The sequence below is a fragment of the Rosa rugosa genome, chromosome 7 (assembly GCF_958449725.1).
Source record: "Rosa rugosa chromosome 7, drRosRugo1.1, whole genome shotgun sequence".
NCBI lineage: Eukaryota > Viridiplantae > Streptophyta > Magnoliopsida > Rosales > Rosaceae > Rosa > Rosa rugosa.
In genome coordinates this window covers 3,398,777-3,421,344 of record NC_084826.1, presented here as the reverse complement: position 1 = coordinate 3,421,344, position 22,568 = coordinate 3,398,777, and the positions used below count along the sequence as shown (strand labels likewise).

The following is a 22,568-nucleotide window of genomic DNA, read 5'->3' as shown; positions in this document are numbered from 1 at the left end:
ATTATGGCTATTATGCATATATTAATAAAAAATATTGATTGATTATTGATTACTTGGGTGCAGGCTTGCCCGTATTGAAGGCTAATGGATACACTAGTTATTATGATTCCAGTGAGATTGCACCTGCACCAAAAATTCAGGTGAATTGTATATGGGGTTGGGAATGCAAGTTCGCCTGTCCCAACGAGTGCAACCCTTACAAATGCGTCAAAGGAATTTGTGCATGTACTTGTCGTTGAAGAAAATTTGTTTGATCAAATCATGTTCGTCATTTGGTTTCAATAAATTTAGAGAGAAAAGTCTGGCTTTCCTATCTAAGATCTCTCTCTCATAATTGATATGTTTTCAATAAATTTTACTAATTAAAATTGATATGTTTTCAATAAATTTTACTAATTATGTTTGTTCGTTTTAGCTTATAGTAAAAATCGAATTTAGTATATGTTCTCTCTCTTCCATATCATTTTCTCTTCATTTCTTGTGTAATATTTAATGGTGTAGAAAATAATGACGTAAAGTGTAGAAAATAATGGTGTATTATTTCTACACCCTAACCTAAAGCCCTAAATATGAGGTAGCGTGAAGGATGGATAAAGATAAAATAATCTCTAAAACCGAACGATATAGAAATATTGACTATATTTTTTTACATAAAATTAAGATTTTATTAAGAAATAAAAAAGAAAAGTAAAAGAGAAAACTAATTATTATTATTTTTTTATGAGCTTCCGTAGAAGAAATTTATTAAAGAATAAAAGAAGAGATACAAAGAGGGACACCAAACAAAACACATTCGTGTTCTTGAGGCATATCGTTTTAATCATATTCTTGTAGGGTGGGTGCGAACAATTATTCAGTCAGCTAAATTATTTATATTGGTGAATGGGAGGCCTGCGTTTATTTCTCTTGTGCAAGAGGAGTTTATCAAGGAGATCCTTTATCTCCGCTTCTTTTTTGTTTGGCGGAGGAGGTTTTAAGTCTATCACTGATCTAGTAAATACGGGTCAGTTGTAAAACGACCAAAGAGCAACCGAAAATGTAGTTCGTGCAAAAACTATGGACATAGAAAACCTAGATATCCAAAGAAGAATAGGGTACGTGACAAAGTCGGCCGTGTAAACATGATATGAATATCAGTACAAACAATGTGCAGCAGCCTCTCAAAAAAAACCGAAGATTCGATTCGACGACTTAGTGAGATTGAAGTTTGATACATACTCTCTGTAATGATAGCAACATGTGGTGTTCTTTTTGTCCTTGATTTATATTCACAGTTCAGTTTGATAAACATGTATTTCATCATTTTCTTGACAACTGTTATACGTTTTCAGATCCTAGTAGATTTTGGAATCTTAATCTTAATGATTAAAGTTTACATTTGTTGACAGTTTCATATTCCTGTCTGTTTCTTTTTCCCTAACTGTCTGTTTCTTTTTCCCTAACACAAGAGTTTGTATTGGTGATTTTCATTATGAATGAAATACTATAATTGGATCATTTTCTTGTGCTGTGAGAGTCCCACATTATTCTTTTGCGCTTATACAATTAAGATTAAGACGTAGTAGGGTATCTGAGATCTAAAATAACATAAAGATCCCTCGTCGAGATGATCTTAACCTTTCACTACAAATTGGTTGGGCTTTCTCAACTCAGCTTCATCTTACTCAAGTCAAGTCGACCTTGAAGAGAATGTGCCTCATACTCAAGGTGACCTTGAAGAGATTGTGCCTCATTTGGATTCTTCCTCGAATAGTTTTGCTTCATTGAGATCTTCCTTCAAGGGTCTTGCCTTATTGAGATCTTCTTCAAAGAGATCTTTCCTATTTGACGAGATTTCCTCTCCTCGAAGAGATATTTCCTCCTTAACAAGATTTTCCTCATCTTCGATATATTCCTCCTTAATATGAGATATTTCTTTAGTGAATTTTTTATTTTCACCCCAGATGCTACTTCTGAGATTGTATATATTACTAACCAATTTGGTGGTAACCAATTTGCAATTCACTGCCTAATGTGCGCAATCGGTTGGACTACATGGTAATCAATTTGGTAGTAAATTAAGGGCAAATGCTCTAATGAGAACCACTATAATGATGATTAGCTGAAGACTTTTATGTGAGATTCATTGTTCAATTACATTTCGGCAAATCAACCGTTATATGTTTAGATATTTATGAGTAGATCATTTTTGCAATTTTCCAACCAAATTAGAAGTCGTTAAAGCATTTATAATAGTGATTTATCATTTATGAACATGAACATTTCAAATTTGACAAATTTGGTTCGTCCATTTATTTGATCTAATTCGATATTATAATGATTTTCAATTTTGTTAAAAATTTATACAAGTGATCTGTTACTAATTTTTTAGCTACTTAATGTGACTGATTATTTAGCTATATGAAGCTAAAACGCTAACCAACATGTTACTACTAGGGGATTGCACTAAGGTATCTCAAGTATATAAAGAACTCAAGTATCGATCTTTGCTTGCATACTTTGTATAAGTTTGTTAGGACATTTTAGTGATGCAATGTCTAGCACAAACACAAGATGACTTGTAACTTCCACAAAGAGGAGTTAAGGTACCAAGTATTTGAAATGGCTTAAAATCGTCTTAGACACCATAAAATGGAAGTTCGCTGAAAAAACCATGGAGGATCTATATGTATGCAAACTACGTATGTGGAAGTGTAAATTACATGAAGATACATAAAGACCATGCAAGTCAGTAAGTTAAAACAATGAGTTAGGAAAATGCATCTGATCAGATTAGAAATCTCAATATGGCTTTTGAAGGCCATACCCAGGGTGTCTATATACAAGAGGGCGAGGGTATGGAGGGAACGGATATATTCTAGGGAACTCATAATTAACGCCGTTGGCAGGCATGCTAAACTGCACGGGATTGTTGGAAGGAATACTAAACTGTCCATTGTAAAATGATGAACCTGGATTCGGATAGACAGGGTGCAATCCATATGGTCTCCCCGCTGATAAGGATGTCCGCTGAAATTTATGTTCCTGCTGTTGAAAGATGGAATCAATTGTGCTGCATGAGCGTTTTTTCTGATTTTGGTTGCTCCGATCCTCCATAAATTTCTGTAGCACAACTATTTGTTTCTCAATGCTCTCAGAAGGGTATTCAGACTCAAGGTTGTGATGCTTGATGCATTCAATAGCACGTCGCAGATCAGATATTCCTTCGTCTACAACCTGATCCTGTTGATGGAGCATTTCTTTTCTCTCGCTATTTTCCATGCACTTCATGGCCTTCTCAACATATTCTTTTAAGACTTGAGCTGGAGGGAACTTGTCTAATAACTTGAACTTGTGAATGCGTCCATAAGCCTTAACCAGTTTCTTCTCTGTAATAAAATTCTGAATAGCAATAACAGCATTAGCTGGGACAGTGGTAGCTGGTTGAAGATTAGGAGAAGAAAAGATTGCTGCTGCAGAAGTTTTTGCATTCTTAGTTTCGACATCAGGAGCTTTCTTAGTTGTGACAGGAGCAACAATAATGTTGTTCTTGGCAGTTGGTTGAAGAATTGGAGAAGAAAAAGTTGCTCGTGCAGGCGATTCTGCTTTCTCATTTTTGACAGATGCAACAATAACGTTGTTGGCAGCTGCCTTATCTGTGGTACCAAGGGCTCGGGATAATTCAGTTGCTTGTTCATGTTGAGCTACTATATCAAGAAGACCTTGAAGCTCATTTGCATCATAGGCAGAGGTCAATTCATATGTAGTAACAAGCCGCAAAAATCCCAAAACCTCTAACCAATTCTCAGTCCCCACCGTCATCTTAGCCTTCCAATCACCGGCCAACTTCATTGCTTGTCCTCTCACCTGAGGATTAATTTGCGCCGAGACTCTCTTTAACTCTTCCAACAAAAGAATACATGTCCTTCTAATAATTACCAAATCAAACTCCCTATTGTCCACAATCGAATTTGAAGGGTGAAACCCTTCCATTGCATCCAAAACCAATTTTGCTGGCTCTAATGACTCTTGTTGAAGAACAGCTGAGATTTCTTTGCTCACTGAATCATTTCTCTTCATATGCTCATACATGAATAGTTGCAAGCCTCTACCATCCCTGATATTGATTTTGGAATGATCACTTGCAGATGCAGAAACAATGGCATTGTTAGCAGCTGGGGTATTTTCCAGTGGCTCACTTTTGACTTTCATGTGACAACCAAATTGTTTCTTTGTCATTTCAAGCTCTTTGCTCTGCTCTTCAAGTAGTCTCTCTTTTACTTCAAGTTTCTTTTCGCGTTCTTGATGCAATTTTTCCATTGTATTACTTTTTACTTCAAGTTGTCTCTCTCTCGCTTCAAGTTGCTTTTTGCATTCTTGCTGCAACTTTTCCATTGTTTCACTCTTCACTTCAAGTTGCCACTGTTTCACTTGAAGTCGCTGGGAGTCTGCTTCCAATTTCTTTTCACGTTCTTGTAACGTACTTTCGACTGAACTAAGTTCCTTTTCCATCAACTGAAACTCATTGAGGGTCCTTTTATTAAGCGAGTCAAGTTCCTCAGCTTTTGACAAAACTTGCTTCTCTTTCAATTCTAATTCTCTCTCTTTACGTTCGAGATTACAGGACCACTCCTCCATTGATTTCTTTCGCGAGCAATGATCTTTCACTTTCAGTTCTAGTTCCCTCTTTATTTCCTCTCTTGACTTGAGTGTCTTAGAGGCTTCCACTACTGATTTCTTGTGCTCTTTCAACTTCTCCTCCTCTTGCAGTCTCTCATCTCTCAGTTTCTGCTCTTCTTTAACACGCTCTTGTTTCAGATCAAATGCTTTCTTCTCCTCCTCAATTGCCAATTTCAACTTCTCTTCGATATTCTTCTCAATCTGATTCAATTTCTCCTGTTTCGCTTTAATTTGCTTTTCTTTCAAATCACATTCTACACCCTGCTCCTTAATCCCCCTCTGAATCTGATTCAGTTCCTCACGAGATTTCTTCAACTTCTCTTCTATATTCCTCTCAACCCCATTCAATTCTTGAATTCGTCTCTCTATTTGTCTTTCCTTGGCTCCAAGCTCTTTCTCTGATTCGGTATGCTCTTTGATCGATAACTGGAGCGAATTCAAGTAGTTCTTGCTGTCTAGAGCCTCTTTTTGTTTCTCCTTAATCAGCTTTTCGAGTCCAAACGCCTCATTGACTTCGGACTGGATCTTTAACTCTTTGGCCTCCAACTGCTTCTCTCGTTCCTGGAACTCATTTGCTTTGGACTCCATCTTTAACTCTTTGGCATCCAACTGCTGCTCTCGTTCATGGAGCTCTTCGAGTCGGGTCTGGGTCGCATCCCGGATCGAATCTAAGCATCCCTCCAGTTCCTTCCACTGAAGGGTGAAGACTAGCACGGAAGATGCTTGGGAGTGCAAGCTCTCGTACATCTTTCTCATACTGTTCTTCTTCAACTCATATTCCTTCGAATCCAATGTCATCTTCTCCATAATCTGCTTGCTGGTGAGGAAAAAAAACAACCAAAACACTAAGATCTTACCGCGTAAGATCTTAAAGTGGAAGGTTAGAAAAACAAGAAAGCCCTAAATCACTAACTTTGCACTCTGCACGGGAGGAGAAAGCGTAAAGCTTAAACAAGCTGAATCGCTAACGTCGCTCTCTGCAGGGAGAAGAGAAAGGCTAACCTAGAACCTAAATAGGGTCTTCTTGAATCGCTAATGGTGCTCTGTGCAGGGGAGCGGAGAAAGCTTAAACTATTATGCTTTTCTTCCCGTCGTGAGCGTCATATATATAGGCACCAATTCCTATTTCCGTGTGGGGAAGGGAAAGGTGTAGGTAGCCTTGTCCTATTTGACTTGGGATTTACCGCTTAATCCTAATTCTTATATGACTGTTATTTAGGAGTTTATCTTCTGTTATCTGGTTTCCTATACTAGATTAGATCGAAGGGGGACGGGCAATTCTTAATCCTAATGCTTTCCTAACAGACGGTAAACTCCTGAAAGGGCAATTTTTTTCAGGAGTTTACCGTCTGTTATCAGGAGGGAAAAAAATGACCTTCCTTGCTCATGTTACCATATCACAATAAGAAATTTACCGTTTGTTTTTTAGTTTTTTATTCATGTTACGGTTGTTACCATATCACAATAAGAAATTTACTGTTTGTTTTTTAGTTTTTTATTCATGATCTTTTTTCTTTTCTTTTTTTGCTATGGAGAAGAACACAATCTCATATTCTCATATATGGCATAAATACAAACTCTAATTTCTTATCGTTCTCTCCTACAATAGCATCCTCAACACTAGGTACAATCTTGTGAACAACAATTCACCATAGTATCTGCTTCTAGCAGTTCACTAATTCAAAGGAGATTTCTCCCAAATACTCTTGTTAGTTTGAAAGTTACAAAAAAATTCTGAAATATAGTGAAATCCCTCTGGCACAAGAGAAAGAGAAAATCACAGGTCTTAATTGATAACCTAATGAATTGAACCCCAATCTTTCTGGCTCTCTGCTGTTCCTTGGTGAATTTTTTCATCAGGGTTTTATACGAACCACAAATGAACCTGTTCATAAATTTCAAAGAACATAATTACATCAAGGCATGTCCAAAGAAAAAGAAAATAACCAGAGTTTGATTTATAAATGATTTAGAGAGCATGTATACAAGACAAGAAGACGAGAAGTTGTGAGATATATGTCAGATTCAGTGCAAGACATGTTAATGAGGAATCGCAACTGTAAAAAATAGATAGACAGATGTTACTATGTCAAAACCAAATGAAGGAGTAAGAACAAAGAAGGAATATCATAATGGAGAAAGCAACACCCCCAACTTCATGGATAACACATCTCTACTTTGAAAATCATACACAAGAATCAGGACAAACAAAATTTGAGACATGAATTAGGCAAAAGAGGGGTTAAACTATCAAACGGACTGCACGGATCCCACGAGTGAATAGAAAGTTGGATCTACATTGGATCTCACCAGAATCGCCCCATTTATCCTCCTGGGGACAGGTTTAGTATGTCTGAGAAGTTCTTTTTTTTTTTTTTTTTCCCCTTCTCTCTCTCTCTCTCTCTTAGAAGGAATTAAGGATCTATTATAACATCAAATACATCACTCAGAACCAAGCCCTTAGATGCCTGCATTGGGATACATGAAAAATAATTTTTCTTTTTCATTCTTTAAACCTAGTACATAGGCCAAATATAGAAGAACCATCAAAAGACTCAATATAAGATGCTTGTATTAGAAATAAATCAAGGTTTGAAGGACTACTGAATCAACTAACACCATTGATATTCCAAGAGATGGTTAAAAACAAAACCTAAGATGAAACTATCAGAGTCCAAGAATGAAAAAAACTCAGTAGACAGGTTAGCATGTGTTCGAATGGAACAGATACTTAAGCCCAGAACAAGTGCAGGATACATGGTTCAAAGGTACTTCTACCAACACAGGTTATGGCCAAGACCTTCACCTTTTATCCAAGCAGCAGGGCTGAATAGAAGACTTTGACAAGAATGTCCTCTTTTTACTGTTTATTAGGTGTTGCTTCAAATTTTACTGTTCTCTAATTGAATATGGGTGAGTTAGAACAAGTCAAAAACCAAATACCAGGTGGCATTTGTCATATAATCAATCCATAATGTGGTCCATTGAGGCCATGACTAGAGGGAAACAAAGGGACGCCTTATTTACTACCTCAAAACATCATATACTATACTCTTTTTGGTACAAAAACTGAAATGACACAGACATATGTGACTATATTGCAGACTGTCGCTTAACAAATACGAGGGTAACAAGGAACAATTCACTCAACAAACAATGAAGAATTCCAGGTCATCAACCTATCAGACAATAAAAGTCAAGCTACCCAACATATCATGGAGCTTCTATTCCTAAAGCCATATAAGGTATACTCAGATGGACAATCCATTACGAGGATCATCAGGCAATATAATCTTAACAAACCCCACAGTAGCTACTGATAGAGGGCAGTAAATTACTTAACATTTAGCTAAATGTAGTGACAATTCTGCAGCACTAAACAGAGTGATACTCACATGCAGGGAGGTGGGAAGTATCTGCAGAAACAGCACAAGCAATCCCCAAGTTATGAAGAGCCCCTTTTATGACTCCACAAGAGAAATGGAGATGCATGTTTGGTACTTGTGCCGCCTTGTTTTCAGCTGAGGCCTCAGAATCTTCTTGAGACACGTCTCCATTTTCAGCAGACGGATCAAGAGACATGCGTGAAAGCCACCGAAACCGATTATCTTGCAACACAAAGGTACCCTGCAAAGACAAACACATGTTATCTCATCAAACCCACGCAAACACAACGAATGCCAATTCACATCGATTCTAGAAAGTTACCCTATGATTGGTCTTCAAGTTGTCTATCTGCTTCTTGAAAAGCTCAGACCAGAAATCCTTGCAGATGAACTTAATTGCATCGAGATGATCAGTAAACCGAGGCCGCTCCATTGTATACCTAACAACCACAACTCAATCATTACTCTACACCCAAATACACATAACCGCAGTACCTCACTCCAATTCCAAAACTTTGATCAAGATTCATACCCAAAAAAAAAAAAAATTAAAAAAAAAATTAAAAAAAAAATGAAGAACTACATATACATTTTTCACCAACTCTACTCATGTAAAGCAATTTCCTTGAAACTAAAGTAGACATCTTTACATAAATTAAACACTGAAAATCACATGATCTCAAATTTCCCACATTTTCTCAACTCTACCAAATTGTCAACAGCTATTTCAGATCTAAAGCCCAAGGCTTGGAATCACAGAAAGCCCCAAATTGAATGAAATTAGGGCACAAAATTGGAAAGGAGAAGACTTTAAGAGAAGTTGTGATAGTGTGCGGAGAGGTGTACCTCTCGGAGAGCTGGTGGCCGACCTGGTAGCCAATAGCGTCGATCCTACTTGCAGCAAGCTCGGGCTTATTGGCGTAAAAGCGATTGCAGTACATGGAGACCATCTCTGTGAGTAGACTATCCACGCAGCTCTCTGAGACCTCTCTCCCCATTTTCTCTCTCTCTCTCTCTCCTTCTCTGAACTTTGGCTCTGCTTCTTCTTTACTGTGTGTGAGTGAAATGATCTTCTCTCTTTTTATTTCTATGTTATGTTGGGCAGTTGGGCTTATTGGGCTAACTTACAACACAGGCCTGTTGATAGCTTTGTGAATTTTTTTTTTTTTTTTTGACGGGTTCCTGAGGAAACCTGTCGAGGACAAACCGAGAGAGGCCAGGGGTCGGACGTGTTATGTGATGAGATAGCCTCATTCGAGACTTTCTTAATGTCTGGGCACCAAGTGAGTTAGGGCGAAACACATGGTCAAAGATTGGGACTAAAGTCTTAAGATTGTCTAAGTGGTGAAGTGGGGTTGAAAATTGGGTTAGAAATAGATTAGATTAGAAGTTCGATTCTGATGTACCCGAAAAAAGTCTATTTCATATTTGTTGGTGAGGTTGCTCTATCTTTGGCACTCCCATCTCCCATCTCCCATCTCCCATCTCATTTGAAACTACAGTTCAATGCTTCTAGTGATCAAAAGCTTTCCAGTCATCATACTCTCTGCTTGGTGTGTCTACGACGACATTTTTTTCTTCATTCAATCCCCACCCGCAAGTTTCCCATCATCATGCTCGAAAGGCCATGGTTTTCCTATTGGAATCCAACTTGGACTACAATATTATAATATTATCCGAGATGAAGATTATTATTTTTTTATAAAGATTATTACTTGAGGTTGCCAAAGTACCCAAAAAAAAGAAAAAAGAAAGAAAGGTATTCACTTCCTAACCCAAAATAGTTATTTACGTCCTACAGCTCTGTAAAATATTGCCTATTGGTCATATTCTCTGTGGTTGTCCTACAGATCGAGCCATACCGGTAGCTCTTCCTTTCTCCATTCAGGTACCAGTTCCTCATTCTTTTATGTTTAAAGAGTACAGGATGTTTGAACAAGCAGGACAGCAGCCCGTGCTCTGTTTTCCTCCTTTCAATTTGTTCACAGCATCGTATCCCGGCCAATACTACTGGGAAAATCAAAAAGTTGAAAGCAGAGAGAGATTTTGCATATAAAGCCGCGGAAGCAAAAGTAGGACATGAATCACATGATGAACTCCACCAATGCGATCCAACATTGTTCAACTCGCTGCACTAATCATATAATCAGTAACAGAAAAGCAGCTAAGCATGACGAACGTAAGGAAAACGCAGAAAGTCCGTAGTGCGCAAGAATAAAATAATTTCAACAGGAGGAGAAATGTGCCAAACCAAAGATATGTTGAAGACAAACCCAGATTGGCAAGTCTATCTGCAACGGTATTTCCTTCACGAAGAATATGAGAACAATAAAATGACATTTTTCGAGTTCTACACACACAGTTAAGCCACGAGATGCGCACTTGCCACGGTGGGACAAATGATGGAGAAGAGAAGCAATCAACCACACTTGTCGAGTTACTCTCAAGCCACACATACACATTCTGCTAACTCAGCTGAAATGCCAATTCAACCCCAATAATTACTGCCATAAGTTCAAAAGCATTATGGTGTCCTAGGCTAGTGCTGAAGCCTCCAATGAAACGACCTTGAATCATTAGGTATTGTTTCCTTTTTTAAATGCAGCTTTTGGTACAAATCTTATCAACATTGACAATTGTTTTATGTTTTATGGTTTAATTTTTTTATTATTTATAATTTCAATATTATTAATTACTAGAATGTCGATCAATGAGCCCCTTATAGTCGAATCATTTCAAAATTCAAACATTGACAAATAAAAGTAGGATCATTAATTGTGGCACCCGGATTTATGTTGGTTCCACGGAATATATATATATATATATATTTGAAGAGAAAATGATATAGAAGAAACATAACACATACTAAATTTGGTTTTTACTGTAAGCAAACACGAAAAGCTTAATTAGTAAAATTAATTTATTGAAAACATATCAATTATGAGAGAGAGAGATCTTAGACAGAAAAGCCAGAACTTCTCTCTCTAAATTTATTGAAACCAAATGACAAACATGATTTGACCAAACAAATTTTCTTCAGCCACAAGTACATTCACAATGTTTATATCCGATTGGTCCAATACACTTCATAGGGTTGCACCCTTTTGGGCAGGCATTCTTGCAATCCTCATTAAAAAAACAATCCAGGTTGGCTGCTGCGATCTCAAAATCACTAGTATATCCATTAGCTTTCAGTACTAGCAAGCCTGCACGCAATAGATCAATCAATCAATCAGTACTTTTCATTAATGTTTGCATATATTATGTCATATGTCAAAATTAATAATACAACAAAAACCATAATCATCTACATGTAGTGACATATAAATCTCTAGCTTATAAATGTGAAATCTTAACTTTGACTCTGATAATCATCTGCAACTATATAATTTAAAAACTATAATTTTATCAAATTATACATCAATGTCACGATTCAGGAGGTGAGGGTGGCTTACGTGCAAAGCACGAGTTAATGATCACAACAGCAATGGCAAATGTGATGCCTGCAGTGATTCACAACACTGTACTCCTTATGGCCTAGATTACAAGATATTAAGCAACCATCATGATATACACGTACAAATCAATTTTCCATGTCTATTTTTTTGTACTATGATAGCTTCACTTTCATTTGCAAAGCCTACGCCTAACATTTTGTTAGCAAAATGATGTATTTGGTGGTTTACAATCCAAATCTAGTAACCTAGTGTTAACGAAACATATATGAACTCCTACACGGATTCTGGATCGATATTAACGTACATTAATAGATCCATCACATCGGATTGGACTTAGGCTAATCCAATAGAGAGCCTCTAGTTATAATGAAACAAGAGTTTCAGATAATTTGTCACAATCTTAAAAACCAACAATTAACTCAATCAATCACAAGAAATATTGCAGCGTACTATGTGCATATATATATGTGTATGAGCAAAGAGAGAGAGACATTCACTTACCACAAACAACAAGTATAAGGGTCATGATCACCAAGAAATTTGATCTAAGAGCAAACTTTTCCATTTGATAGAAAATTTATACGAAAAATATATAAGCAAATGTTGTACTTCAAAAAGAATTGAAGAATGAACCATATTTATACTAGTACACCACTTAATTAAGCGTTTTTTTTTTAAGAAAAAAATAGTAATAATGATAATAATTAAGCCTTTTTTTTTTTGGAAAGAATAGTAATAATGATAATAATTAGGCGTTCTTTTTTTTTAAGAATAGTAATAATGATAATAATTAGGCGTTATTATTGTTTTATTGGGAAAATTTTCATCTATTATCTCTACTACTATAAATGGAGGCCCTCTTTTGGTGTTAAAGGGCTTCACCAAATTTTGAAGTGTCTATATTACCCTTCATAACATAATAAGTCAACAAAATATAAATAGATAAAAGTATAAACTGAAATTAAAAATAGCCAAACCACCACTATTCTATGTTAATATATATATATATATATATATATATATATATATATATATATATATATATATATTCGTTTTAGTCGACCATTTTCTCTTAACACAATGTCACCCACGAGAAACGCGGGCATGATATATATATTCGTTTTAGTCGACCATTTTCTCTTAACACAAATGTCACCCACGAGAAACGCGGGCATGTTGCATTGTTGCTGGTAATGTTTAAGGGGGCGGTGGTCAATGCTTCCATTCATCAATATTTTAGTCGACCATTTTTCCTTAACACAATGTCACCCGCGAGCGGGCATGTTGCATTGTTGCTGGTAATGTTTAAGGGGGCGGTGGTCAATGCTTCCATTCATCAATATTTTAGTCGACCATTTTTCCTTAACACAATGTCACCCGCGAGCGGGCATGTTGCTAGTCTTTATTAATTAAGCCAATTCTCGGTCAAAATGGTTAAATTTTTGCGAAAAATTGGTTTTTAATCTTACCTTAATTTTTTATTTTATTTTATTTTAATATCTTATATAAAATCTGCACTTTCAGACCCATCTCTCTTTGGGGTTATGGTACATTGGTTCCTATACTTTTGGGGTTATGGGATATTGGAACACAACCATCTCTCTTTGGTGACTTGGTTCTTAATTCTTCTTTTGAATATATTTACTTTTGGTTTGTGTAGAAAGACAACTCATAGGGGTAGAACTGAAAGCAAATCGATAAGGACCTGTTGATCCATATTCAAGGTATGCTTTTGTTTTGGGGTTTGTGGATCCATATATATGTTTCTGTTTTTTTTTTTTTTTCCATTTCTTTTTCTGATGCTTCAATAATCATTAATTACTTGCAGCATGTATATATGAATGGCGGATTGGACACTACATATAAAATTATGATCAGCAAGCAAAACTGAAAGCAGATCAATAAGGACCTATTGATCTATATTCAAGGTATGCTTTTGATCTTTGTTTTGGGGTTTGTGGATCCATTTATATGTTTGTATTTCTTTCTCTTTTTCTGATGCTTCACCATTCACTTCACTTGCAATATGTATATATGAATGGCAGATTGAACACTAGAGATAAAACCATGATCAGCAAGCAAAACTGAAAGCAGATCGATACGGACCTGTTGGTCTATATTCAAGGTATCTCAATTATTTAATTATGCCCCATGTCATTTTTAGAATCCTGATGTTATTAAGATCCTTTGCTCAATTTTTTTCATGTATCGATTTTTCAATTTGATTTAGCATTTATAGTGTATGTCTTTTCATGCAGCAGAAAACCATTCTGCATCGACCGGATTATATAGATAGTATATATACCAAAAGAGTACTGGGCAACTGGACGGTTAACTCAGGTCCGGTTGGGTCACATACCACCATGTCTCAGTCAGATTCACATACTAGACCGAGTCAGGTTCACAAAGAAGACTCTGGCAAACCGGACTATGGATGCTTCAAGTACGTACTGGGCTAATACTGAAACTAGCAATAAAAATACAAGAGGATATAGCTAGGTTAAAGCATAATCTTCATATGTTCTATGCTTCAAGTTCTGATGCGCTGTTACCGTAACACACCGTTACTACTTGATCATTTAATTGTTTAAAAGCAAGTAAGGTGTTAGTGACAATGGACCAGTAGTCTGTCTTTGGGCATAGGTAAAGGAATCACATATCTAAATAGGGACAATGTCATGTTGTTGAGAATGATTTATTATTTCATTCGCCGCAAGAAAGCATGAATTTGAAAAAGGTATTTTTATTGCAACCTATGATGATATGATTAATTTTATCAATACTGAATTCTTTATAAATCAGTGAATCACATCATTTGTCCATAAGTTGTAAATAGAGATGATCTGTGTTTCGTTATAATCTGTGGTCGCCTATAAATCCAGTTCTGTACTTTACAAATTATTGCAACAGAGAGTAAAAAAGTTGGGCTAAATACTGGTCACTACCCTGTGATTTAGGTCCAAAATCAATTCAGTCCCTGGACTTCTAATTTCATCAAAAACACCCCTATACTTTCAATTTTGATCTAATAGATCCAATTCGTTAATATTCTGCTATGGGTTCAACTTATAGTTGGATTATTTGATGAAAAACTTTTTATTTGATGAGACCCACTCCTAAATTGACTATGCATGCCACCTCAACACCACATCATAAAACATATGCCATGTATGAGTCACGTCAACAAGTTAAATGACTCAATTATCGGAAGACTAACAGATTGGACCTATTAGATCAAAATTGAAACTGCAGGGGTATTTTTGATAAAATTAGAAGTCCAGAGACTGAATTAATTTTGGACCTAAACTATAAGGTAGTAACCAGTATTTAGCCCACAAAAATTTCTCTACAAGGAGACATCTGATGCGGTTAAAATTTGGAGTAGAATTGACAGGGGCTGCGCGAACGCAAGCCCCCACAGTAAGAAATTATGACGTTGGAGCTTCTACTTGAGAAGACCATAGGCAAGCACCCCTCCGAAGTGCAATGGAGGTCGCAAGTCTAGGCCATGAGCCTTTTTGATCGCCCATTGACCCCGTCCAGGTAAGTACTTTACACGGTCGCGCTTTGCTCCTTCTTATAGTACCATGATGACCTTGCCTGTTTCTTCTTTCCCGATGTGGGACTCGAAGCACTGCCAAATATTGTACAGATGTGCTCAGTGCACAGAAACTCTAGCTTGTCTTTTTGAGCTTGTGAGCGCACAATGGACAAAACTACTCATGTAACTCTCACATGTTTGAAGGAAATACTCTTGGCAAGTGAATTTGTCTTAATATTGGCTCAGAATTTGAATGGGTTTTAAACGACGTAAGAACAAGGTCTCCTAGTTAGTTCCTATACAAGGCATACAAGAACAACCCAACCAAGATTTCTCACGTACGTACGAGACAGATGGAAAAATACTGATGGTTTGGATAGAATTGTGTCCAATTAAGATAAACAGACAGAGAATGAGACCTTGATCCAATGAGGATAACAAGGATCTGTAAAGTGGTAATAACAATAAAGGCTCCACGGTCATGATGCCATACAAACAAGTAGTCTGTATTACTTCAATGAAAAAGGACCCAAAAGCGCAAAGCAGTTTATTACCTGGGCAATGCTATCAAAGTGTCATGTTTTCTGCCTCATGCCTAATGGTATCAAAGAGTTCAGTAGACAGATACCGCTCTCCACAACAGGGGAACACGACCTGCGGACACAGAAATGAATACAGAAAATGTTAATGGAGATTCGGATTAACAAATAAAAATACCTATTGGAATATTGGAATATATGCTGTCTAGCTACTTTAGCTACTTTAGCTACTTTGCTATTTGCTACTTTGCTGCTGTCTAGCTACTTTGCTGCTGTCCACGTTTAGCTACTTTGCTACTGTCCACCTTCTGAACAAAGCTGCTGCTGCTGATGCTATACCACGCTATACCACATGCTGTCTAGCTACTTTGCTGCTGTCCACGTTTAGCTACTTTGCTGTTGTCTACTTTGCTGCTGTCCATGTTCCAGTACACAGCTGTTATACCAACTTGCTGACTACCTTGCTGTCCTCGATGTACATAGCTACTTTCCACTTCGCTGCAATCAGCTTTCTTCCTCTATTTATAGTTTTAGCTTGTAATATGTTTTCAAGACGATGATATATCAGAATACATTCCACAAATATTTGTCCTTCATTTTCTTTAATACCGTTAATATATAACTACTCTGAGCCAAACGATTTGAACCAAATAATGCAATGAACAATCTAAGAGGCAATGAAAACTTACAACTATTAGTTTTCCGGCATTTTCTGGCCTTTTTGCCAACTTTATTGCTGCTGCTGTTGCAGCACCAGATGAGAATCCCACCTGCAAACATTTTTCAAAAATAAACCCCAATAACAATATCTTTATATCCTATAATAGATGACAATGGAGAGTAACGAGTTCCTGGAACCGCCATAATCAGAATGATGATTTCAACAGAAAGAAAGAAACTGTACTTACCAAAAGACCTTCTTTCAAGGCAAGTAGCTTAGCAGTCTCAATAGATTCCTCACTGGATACCTACAAAAACATGAGCATAAGAAGTCTATTCTTGTACTATCATCTAACATAGATCAAATTATACAATAAAGAGCAAGCAGCATTTCACATGCAAAATCATCTGACCAACAGTTGATTCATTTTCAGACTTACTGGAATAACTTCGTCTAGCAGGCTAACATCGAGAACTTGAGGTATGAAGCCAACACCGATTCCTTGGATCAGATGCCTTCCTATGAATGTGAGTGCACATTATGTATCCGCAAATCAATTAGTGAAGTATGGGACGAGTCTCAAATACCGTAAAATAGCATATTGCTTAATGTTATATACACTCGCACAAGGGAAGCACAGGTATACTAACCAGGTGGACCTCCATTCAAGACTGCACTCTCAACTGGTTCTACACCGCAAACCTAGACATAAACAAAAGAAATTGTACCATTAGCTTAGATTAGACCATATATATACTGTAACTACTCGCACTCTAAATATGCATATGATGTTATGTACAAAGTTGAAACCTTGATCTCTGGATTTTGCTCTTTAAGAAATTTCCCTATACCGGTTACTGTGCCACCGGTTCCTATCCCTGAAACCAAGATATCAACTTTCCCTGCGGAGTCTCTCCAGATCTCTGGGCCAGTGGTTTCATAATGAAACAATTCATAAATCCTCTCAACCATCTAGTCAGGTCACAGTTACTGCAATACTACCTTTGGATTGGCAGGATTTTCAAGTTGCTGAAGCATATGACTATCAGGCGTGTCACGAAGCAACTCCTCGGCCTTATCAAGAACTCCCTTAATACCTTTGGCCGAGAGAATTCAATGCGCCATTAATACACCTCGAGTTAGAATTCAGAAAGGCTCTGCTTAAGTTGCCCAACACTTTCGTTGACTTCCTAGAATCGAATGAGATATGTCTAATGATCATGCCAATATCTGCTGAACAAGATAAGATTAACGTGTTGGGAACCGTGCAAAGGCCGGCTGATAGACAGGTGGACTCTGACATTTGCTCCGAACCAATGCTAGCTGAAGATTAAGACTTCTTTACACTATTTGGCCTTTAATTATATATTACTTTTGGTCTAGCACCATTTGGTCTGTCATAATTTTTTCGTCGTAAGTGGGAGGTTGTGAGTTCAACTTACTAAAAATTAGTTGTAGCATTTGAGTTGTTTATCTGATAAAAGAAAAATTATATATTACTTTTGTACTTAGCTTGTTTTTGGAATGATTTTGGTTAATTCTTTGAAACTTGGGGCCTGATGGATGATTAGTATTCGGTGATATAGCAACATCAGATTAAGTTTAAGCCTTGATTTGTCTTAATTAATTTTTAACAATATGCAGAATGTGAATACACATAATTATCTCAACTTGATCACCATGTTCTAGCTAGTCCAAATTATTCCATGATCTAGATTAGGACTAGCTGCTAACTTAGCGTACGGTGATATCTGATGGTTATGGTTATGAAAGGAATAGTAGACAATTATTTCTCATCAATTGGGAGTTCAACTTGATCAGTAATACCAAATGTACGAACTGTGTGTTACTCACGAGTCTCCATAAAAGGTTTCAGTGGCTACTACTCCAAATGGACTTGTATGTGGAAAATGGTGGTAAGTTGGAGATATGATTTTCTACTTTGAGCGAGACTTTTTAAAGATGAATATGAAATTGATAGATGAACGAGGTAAAATGTAGGGTTAAAATTAGGGGAAAAAAGTAAACCATATGGTAAGAGCAAGAAATCGGATTGAATCCTTTTGGGACATAATGTAGCTGGAGTATACGACCAGGCGACTGCACTGATTAGGAAATTGAAATATTTCTGCAAAGAGTAATATCAAGTGATTCATGACTTAGATTATGTTGCTTTATGTAATATAGAAAATAAAATTGAATAAATAGTTAGGTTTACAAACCGTGAGTAAATATAGATTATTAGTCCAAATTGCGTACCGCTTCATCATTTTGTGTTGCTAAGCATCAGCCAATATCATTTTGGCTACCCACTTACTCTGCCACCTCGACCTTTTCTTCTTCTTGATCTTCTTCTAAATTAAGCAGTGATATTCTTGGGTAGGAAATGATACTAGAAGAAGAAAATTAAGCCTTGGCTTCAATATCAGTTTTAAGATCTTTTTTTATATATATTAAATTTGTGATCATATATATGAGAGTTTTCTGGTTTTTTATTTTTTATTAATAATTTGTGATCATATAACCTCAAATCCCTCATCCCCAGTTTCACTATTGGAAGACCCTCTGCTCCTGAGCTATTCTCTGCCTCTTCTTTCCTCGAAGCTCAAAAATTTCAGCGCAAGATTTTGTGATATCAGTAACATTTTGCATCCTTCTTACTCCGCAGTCGTCGTTTTTGTCATTGTTCCTCACCAACTAAACTGGAAAATTGCTTCATAACGTGTACCATTATATCCCAACTCACATAAACAGTGGCAAGAGATGAGAAAAAGTTGGGGATTCACAAATACCAACTGAAATTCATTTACACTCCTATCAGTTTGAGTATTGCAAGACATAATATTATATCATATGACTGTTAACAAAGTTGGTAAATGTTTGAAAAAAGGGAGACATAAACAGGGAGTTATAACACAGATCTGCTGATCTAAATCAAATTACAAATACCAGCAAGCGAACTTCTCTTAAAAAGCTGCAAGTATAGAACTAAGCTAAAGGTGATAAATGGAAGGCTGGTACTGATTAGTATGTGTGCCATAGCCACTACTTGAAGAAACTGGCCTGTCCTTGTGATTAGCCATTCTCAGTGGATCACCGGACACATAAGAATTTGGGCTCACATTGGTTACGCGCGCAGGGGGAGGGCTTCCTGCTGATCCAAACTGCCCAGTCCTCCCATTTACAGCCATACTACTAGCCCCATACCGCTTGGTTAATGGGCTCAAATGTGAAGATACAGAAGTACTGCCCCCCAATCCATAGGAAGCAGTTGTTGAGTTTATATGCTGAGTGGTGTGCCGCGTATGGGCAATAGGAGAGGAGCCTGTCAATTCGTAGGCTCCACCTGTCAAGGTGGTTTGCCGGGTATGGGTGATAGGAGAGGAACTGATCAAACCATAACGTCCAGCTGATAAGCCACTATGAGCATCAGGAATGGAGTATGCCGAATCACTGTATCGAGCAGCATATTCGGCACCTTCACCTTTGTACGAACCTGTTAGCTGATAATGAGATGCTCGCAATGAGTTAAAGGTCGAAGCAGTGCCATAAGAAGTATGGGGAGCATCCGCTGCTTGTCGAGGCATTCCAGCTGATGGTATAAAGTACTCTGCACCTCGACTCTCAAACAAGTCTACTGGATGACGATAAGATGGGTGTATTGAGTGTCCTGTGGTTGGTGCTCTGAAAGAAGCATTTCGAACAGCAGCTGGATCTGTCCGATGATGCTTATTACTGTTCTTCTTATTGGGTTGAGCCTTAACTTCAGGGGCAGTACGTTTCTTTCCACTCAAGTGTTGCCCCTGAACCTCAGGGACACGAGTTGCTTGAGTAACTTGCTTCTCTTTTTTCTGCTTTTTCAGCTGGCTGATGCGCTTTCTGAGGTTCTCAGGAGAATACTGTGGTTCAACTCCAAGCTTGTAGCTTTCAATGCATCGTATTATAGCTTTTAGAGATACTACTTCTTTATCTATGGCAGCATCCTGCATAGGAATCAATGAAACACGGTACATAAAAAATGGCTCTTCCATCTGGGTCTAAGGATGGTTGATGAGGCAAAAGAAAAGGCACCTATACCTCTGCTTTAAGAGGATCTTGCCCCCTCTTGCAACTAATCTTTGCATCCTTCTTGGCGAACTTCAAATGTGCTTTAAGCAGGGGCATAGGAGGGAACTTGTCAAGCTGTTCGAATGCATGAATGAATCTAATAGCCTCAAGTCGCATCTTCTGTGATACCAGTTTTTGAATAAACTCTGCGGCCAAAAATAGGATCAGGTTTAACAAATTACACAAAAGGAGGTACCAAAAACTCGAAAAGAAGAGTTTCTTGGCTCAAGACTCGCATTGTGGGTGATGAATCATAAGAAGCACTAACATTAATGAACAAAACCACAATTATCAGGACAAATTCTAGCAGCAAAAACCAGAAGAATCAACAATAACAAGAGCACAGGTACGATGAACAGAACTTCAGCTAGAATTATCAACGAAGCTATATCCATTCACCTGATTACTCCTCAGATACTTGTCTAAAACTTCAAAAGTGTACAGTTATTCTTTGTATATGTCCCTACAACATTTTCCCAACTAATAAAGATGCTCCACTTATTTTGATGTAATATTTTGTTGTTTTCTACAAAATCTTCCCTCACAGAGATATAGCAGACTATTTCAATCAACAAACAACATAGATCATCAAAAAGAGAAACATATTTTATGATAATCGGGGTCCTAACTCCAATTAATATCCAGGTAAGTCCATCCTTTGCGGTTATATTAATTGTATACCTTCTGTCCAAAATTTTCAACAAAATAAAGCATATGCCAACCAAGAGCTGCTGAAGCACACCTTCAATCCAAATATCTTGTTGACAGCTTATCCTTCACATTCAGAATGTAATTCTAACTTGCTGAACCTATTTAAATATCTCTCAAATGTCATATTTGTTGTGATAACTTCTCATCACATTATTGATAACCAAGCCATTTACCCAGAAAAAGGTGCCATTTGGGTAACTAAAACATGCTAGCACTGCAAATTTACTCTCAAGCACTAAATCATACACCAAGTTTGATCTCATAGGCAGGCAAGGAGCGGATCAGATAACAAACTGTAACAAATGTTGTAAAGAAGCACAGTGATATTTGTTTTATCAAACATTAAGACAGACCATCACCAATCCTATTTCCAAGAGTAAAACTACAAACAAGCAAAACCAAAAAGCAATCTGTAACTCAACTACCTAACAACAAATGAAGAACAGTAATAACAACAAGTCTCCAAACACTCACCCGACACTCTATCCCCGAAACCAAGAGACCTAAACAACTCCGGCGCCTGTTTCCTTACCGCCACGCTACCAAACAGCTTGAAAATCTCTTCCCTATCAAACTCACCAACCAACCCAAAAGCACCCACAAGCTGCAAGAAAGCCCAAAGCTCCAGAGTATTGGTCGCTTCATTTCTAGCCTTTCCCTTCCACTCCAATGCAACCCTCGCCGCCTCTTCCTTCACTTCAGGCCTAATCAAAGGCCTCACTTTGGTCATCTCCTCCAACAAAACCACACAACTTCTCCTAACAACACTCAGCTCACAGCTCATTTCTCCCTTATTCGACGACTCCGACGGATAGAACCACCTCATTGCCTCAAGCACTATCTTCCCAGAGCCCACAGAGGCCCTAATCGCATCTGTGATGAGATCGCGAGACGGCTCCTTCTCTTTCAAATGCTCATTCATGAACACCAGCAAACCCTCTCCATCGTGCACCACTACGCCATTGAAATCCAAGCTTTCGGATTCGGACGAAGAAACTTCAGCTTTGAATTGGGTGTTGAGGCAATCCAATTGGGCTTTCGCCGATTCGACAGCGGAATTGACCTGGGTGGATTGTTGAGAATTGGGTTCGGATTTCAATTGGGTTTGTTTGGATTTCTGGAGGTGGTTGATTTTGGATTGAATGGAGTCGTCGATGGAGCGCAGGTGGTCTTCGAGGTCCTGCCATTGGAGGGTAAAGTTGGCAACTTTGGAGGCGTGGGACTTGAGGAGGTTGAAGGATTTGCGGAGTTCTGGGCTCATCGGAACGTCGCCGGAGACTTTGTCTACGGCGGTGGACATCGGTGGTGGGAGTATTGATACAAATGGAGAAGATGGCAATTGTAATTTGGGGATTGTGATTGAAGGAAAAACCCTAGAAATTTTGGATGGAATCTTGGGGTGGTGAAGTCAATCAGTTGGTTATAGTCGTTTTTCAACCAAAACGACCGACTTCTGACAAGAACGGAAATCAAGGAAGATAAATAAATAATTTTAAATATACTCCA

At 37.6% G+C, this 22,568-nt stretch overlaps 4 protein-coding genes and 1 non-coding gene across 5 annotated transcripts; all 5 read right to left on the bottom strand.

Moving 5' to 3' along the window:
- Positions 1-2,781: 2,781 nt before the first annotated feature.
- Positions 2,782-6,073, bottom strand: LOC133720984 (uncharacterized). Its single transcript, XM_062147478.1, has one exon. The coding sequence runs from the start codon at positions 5,464-5,466 to the stop codon at positions 2,782-2,784; it is 2,685 nt and encodes an 894-aa protein (XP_062003462.1). The 5' UTR covers positions 5,467-6,073.
- Positions 6,074-6,196: 123 nt separating this feature from the next.
- LOC133723332 (uncharacterized) lies at positions 6,197-9,107 on the bottom strand. The gene is made up of 4 exons (XM_062150142.1): positions 8,892-9,107; positions 8,368-8,485; positions 8,055-8,286; positions 6,197-6,544 (listed from the first exon to the last, which is right to left on the bottom strand). Exons 1-4 carry the CDS (start codon positions 9,041-9,043, stop codon positions 6,516-6,518), a joined length of 531 nt encoding a protein of 176 aa, XP_062006126.1. The 5' UTR covers positions 9,044-9,107; the 3' UTR covers positions 6,197-6,515.
- Positions 9,108-10,941: 1,834 nt separating this feature from the next.
- Positions 10,942-17,307, bottom strand: LOC133722052 (cysteine synthase-like). Its single transcript, XM_062148860.1, has 7 exons — positions 17,055-17,307; positions 16,895-16,946; positions 16,684-16,763; positions 16,492-16,551; positions 16,273-16,353; positions 15,599-15,698; positions 10,942-11,251 (listed from the first exon to the last, which is right to left on the bottom strand). The coding sequence occupies exons 1-6, from the start codon at positions 17,214-17,216 to the stop codon at positions 15,612-15,614; spliced, it is 522 nt and encodes a 173-aa protein (XP_062004844.1). The 5' UTR covers positions 17,217-17,307; the 3' UTR covers positions 10,942-11,251; positions 15,599-15,611.
- Positions 14,894-15,054, bottom strand: LOC133724026 (U1 spliceosomal RNA). Its single transcript, XR_009853444.1, has one exon. It is a non-coding gene; the product is annotated as a U1 spliceosomal RNA (small nuclear RNA).
- A 1,742-nt stretch (positions 17,308-19,049) lies between the features above and the next one.
- LOC133722051 (FRIGIDA-like protein 4a) lies at positions 19,050-22,543 on the bottom strand. The gene is made up of 3 exons (XM_062148859.1): positions 21,537-22,543; positions 20,322-20,497; positions 19,050-20,227 (listed from the first exon to the last, which is right to left on the bottom strand). The coding sequence occupies exons 1-3, from the start codon at positions 22,360-22,362 to the stop codon at positions 19,238-19,240; spliced, it is 1,992 nt and encodes a 663-aa protein (XP_062004843.1). The 5' UTR covers positions 22,363-22,543; the 3' UTR covers positions 19,050-19,237.
- Positions 22,544-22,568: the final 25 nt, after the last annotated feature.

Bases quoted from the DNA above. Each gene is read 5' to 3' on its own strand.
- LOC133720984 (XM_062147478.1), bottom strand. From the start codon at position 5,466: ATGGAGAAGATGACATTGGATTCGAAGGAATATGAGTTGAAGAAGAAC.
- LOC133723332 (XM_062150142.1), bottom strand. From the start codon at position 9,043: ATGGGGAGAGAGGTCTCAGAGAGCTGCGTGGATAGTCTACTCACAGAG. The intron at 8,486-8,891 runs GTACACCTCTCC...TGTGGTTGTTAG, and splicing joins GGCCACCAGCTCTCCGAGAG to GTATACAATGGAGCGGCCTC. The intron at 6,545-8,054 runs GTGAGTATCACT...ATTTATGAACAG, and splicing joins TACTTCCCACCTCCCTGCAT to GTTCATTTGTGGTTCGTATA.
- LOC133722052 (XM_062148860.1), bottom strand. From the start codon at position 17,216: ATGGTTGAGAGGATTTATGAATTGTTTCATTATGAAACCACTGGCCCA. The intron at 16,764-16,894 runs GTTAGTATACCT...TCACATTCATAG, and splicing joins CTTGAATGGAGGTCCACCTG to GAAGGCATCTGATCCAAGGA. The intron at 16,552-16,683 runs GTAAGTCTGAAA...ATGTTTTTGTAG, and splicing joins TGCTAGACGAAGTTATTCCA to GTATCCAGTGAGGAATCTAT.
- LOC133722051 (XM_062148859.1), bottom strand. From the start codon at position 22,362: ATGTCCACCGCCGTAGACAAAGTCTCCGGCGACGTTCCGATGAGCCCA. The intron at 20,498-21,536 runs GTGAGTGTTTGG...TTTTGGCCGCAG, and splicing joins TTTCGGGGATAGAGTGTCGG to AGTTTATTCAAAAACTGGTA. The intron at 20,228-20,321 runs GTATAGGTGCCT...ATTCCTATGCAG, and splicing joins AAGATCCTCTTAAAGCAGAG to GATGCTGCCATAGATAAAGA.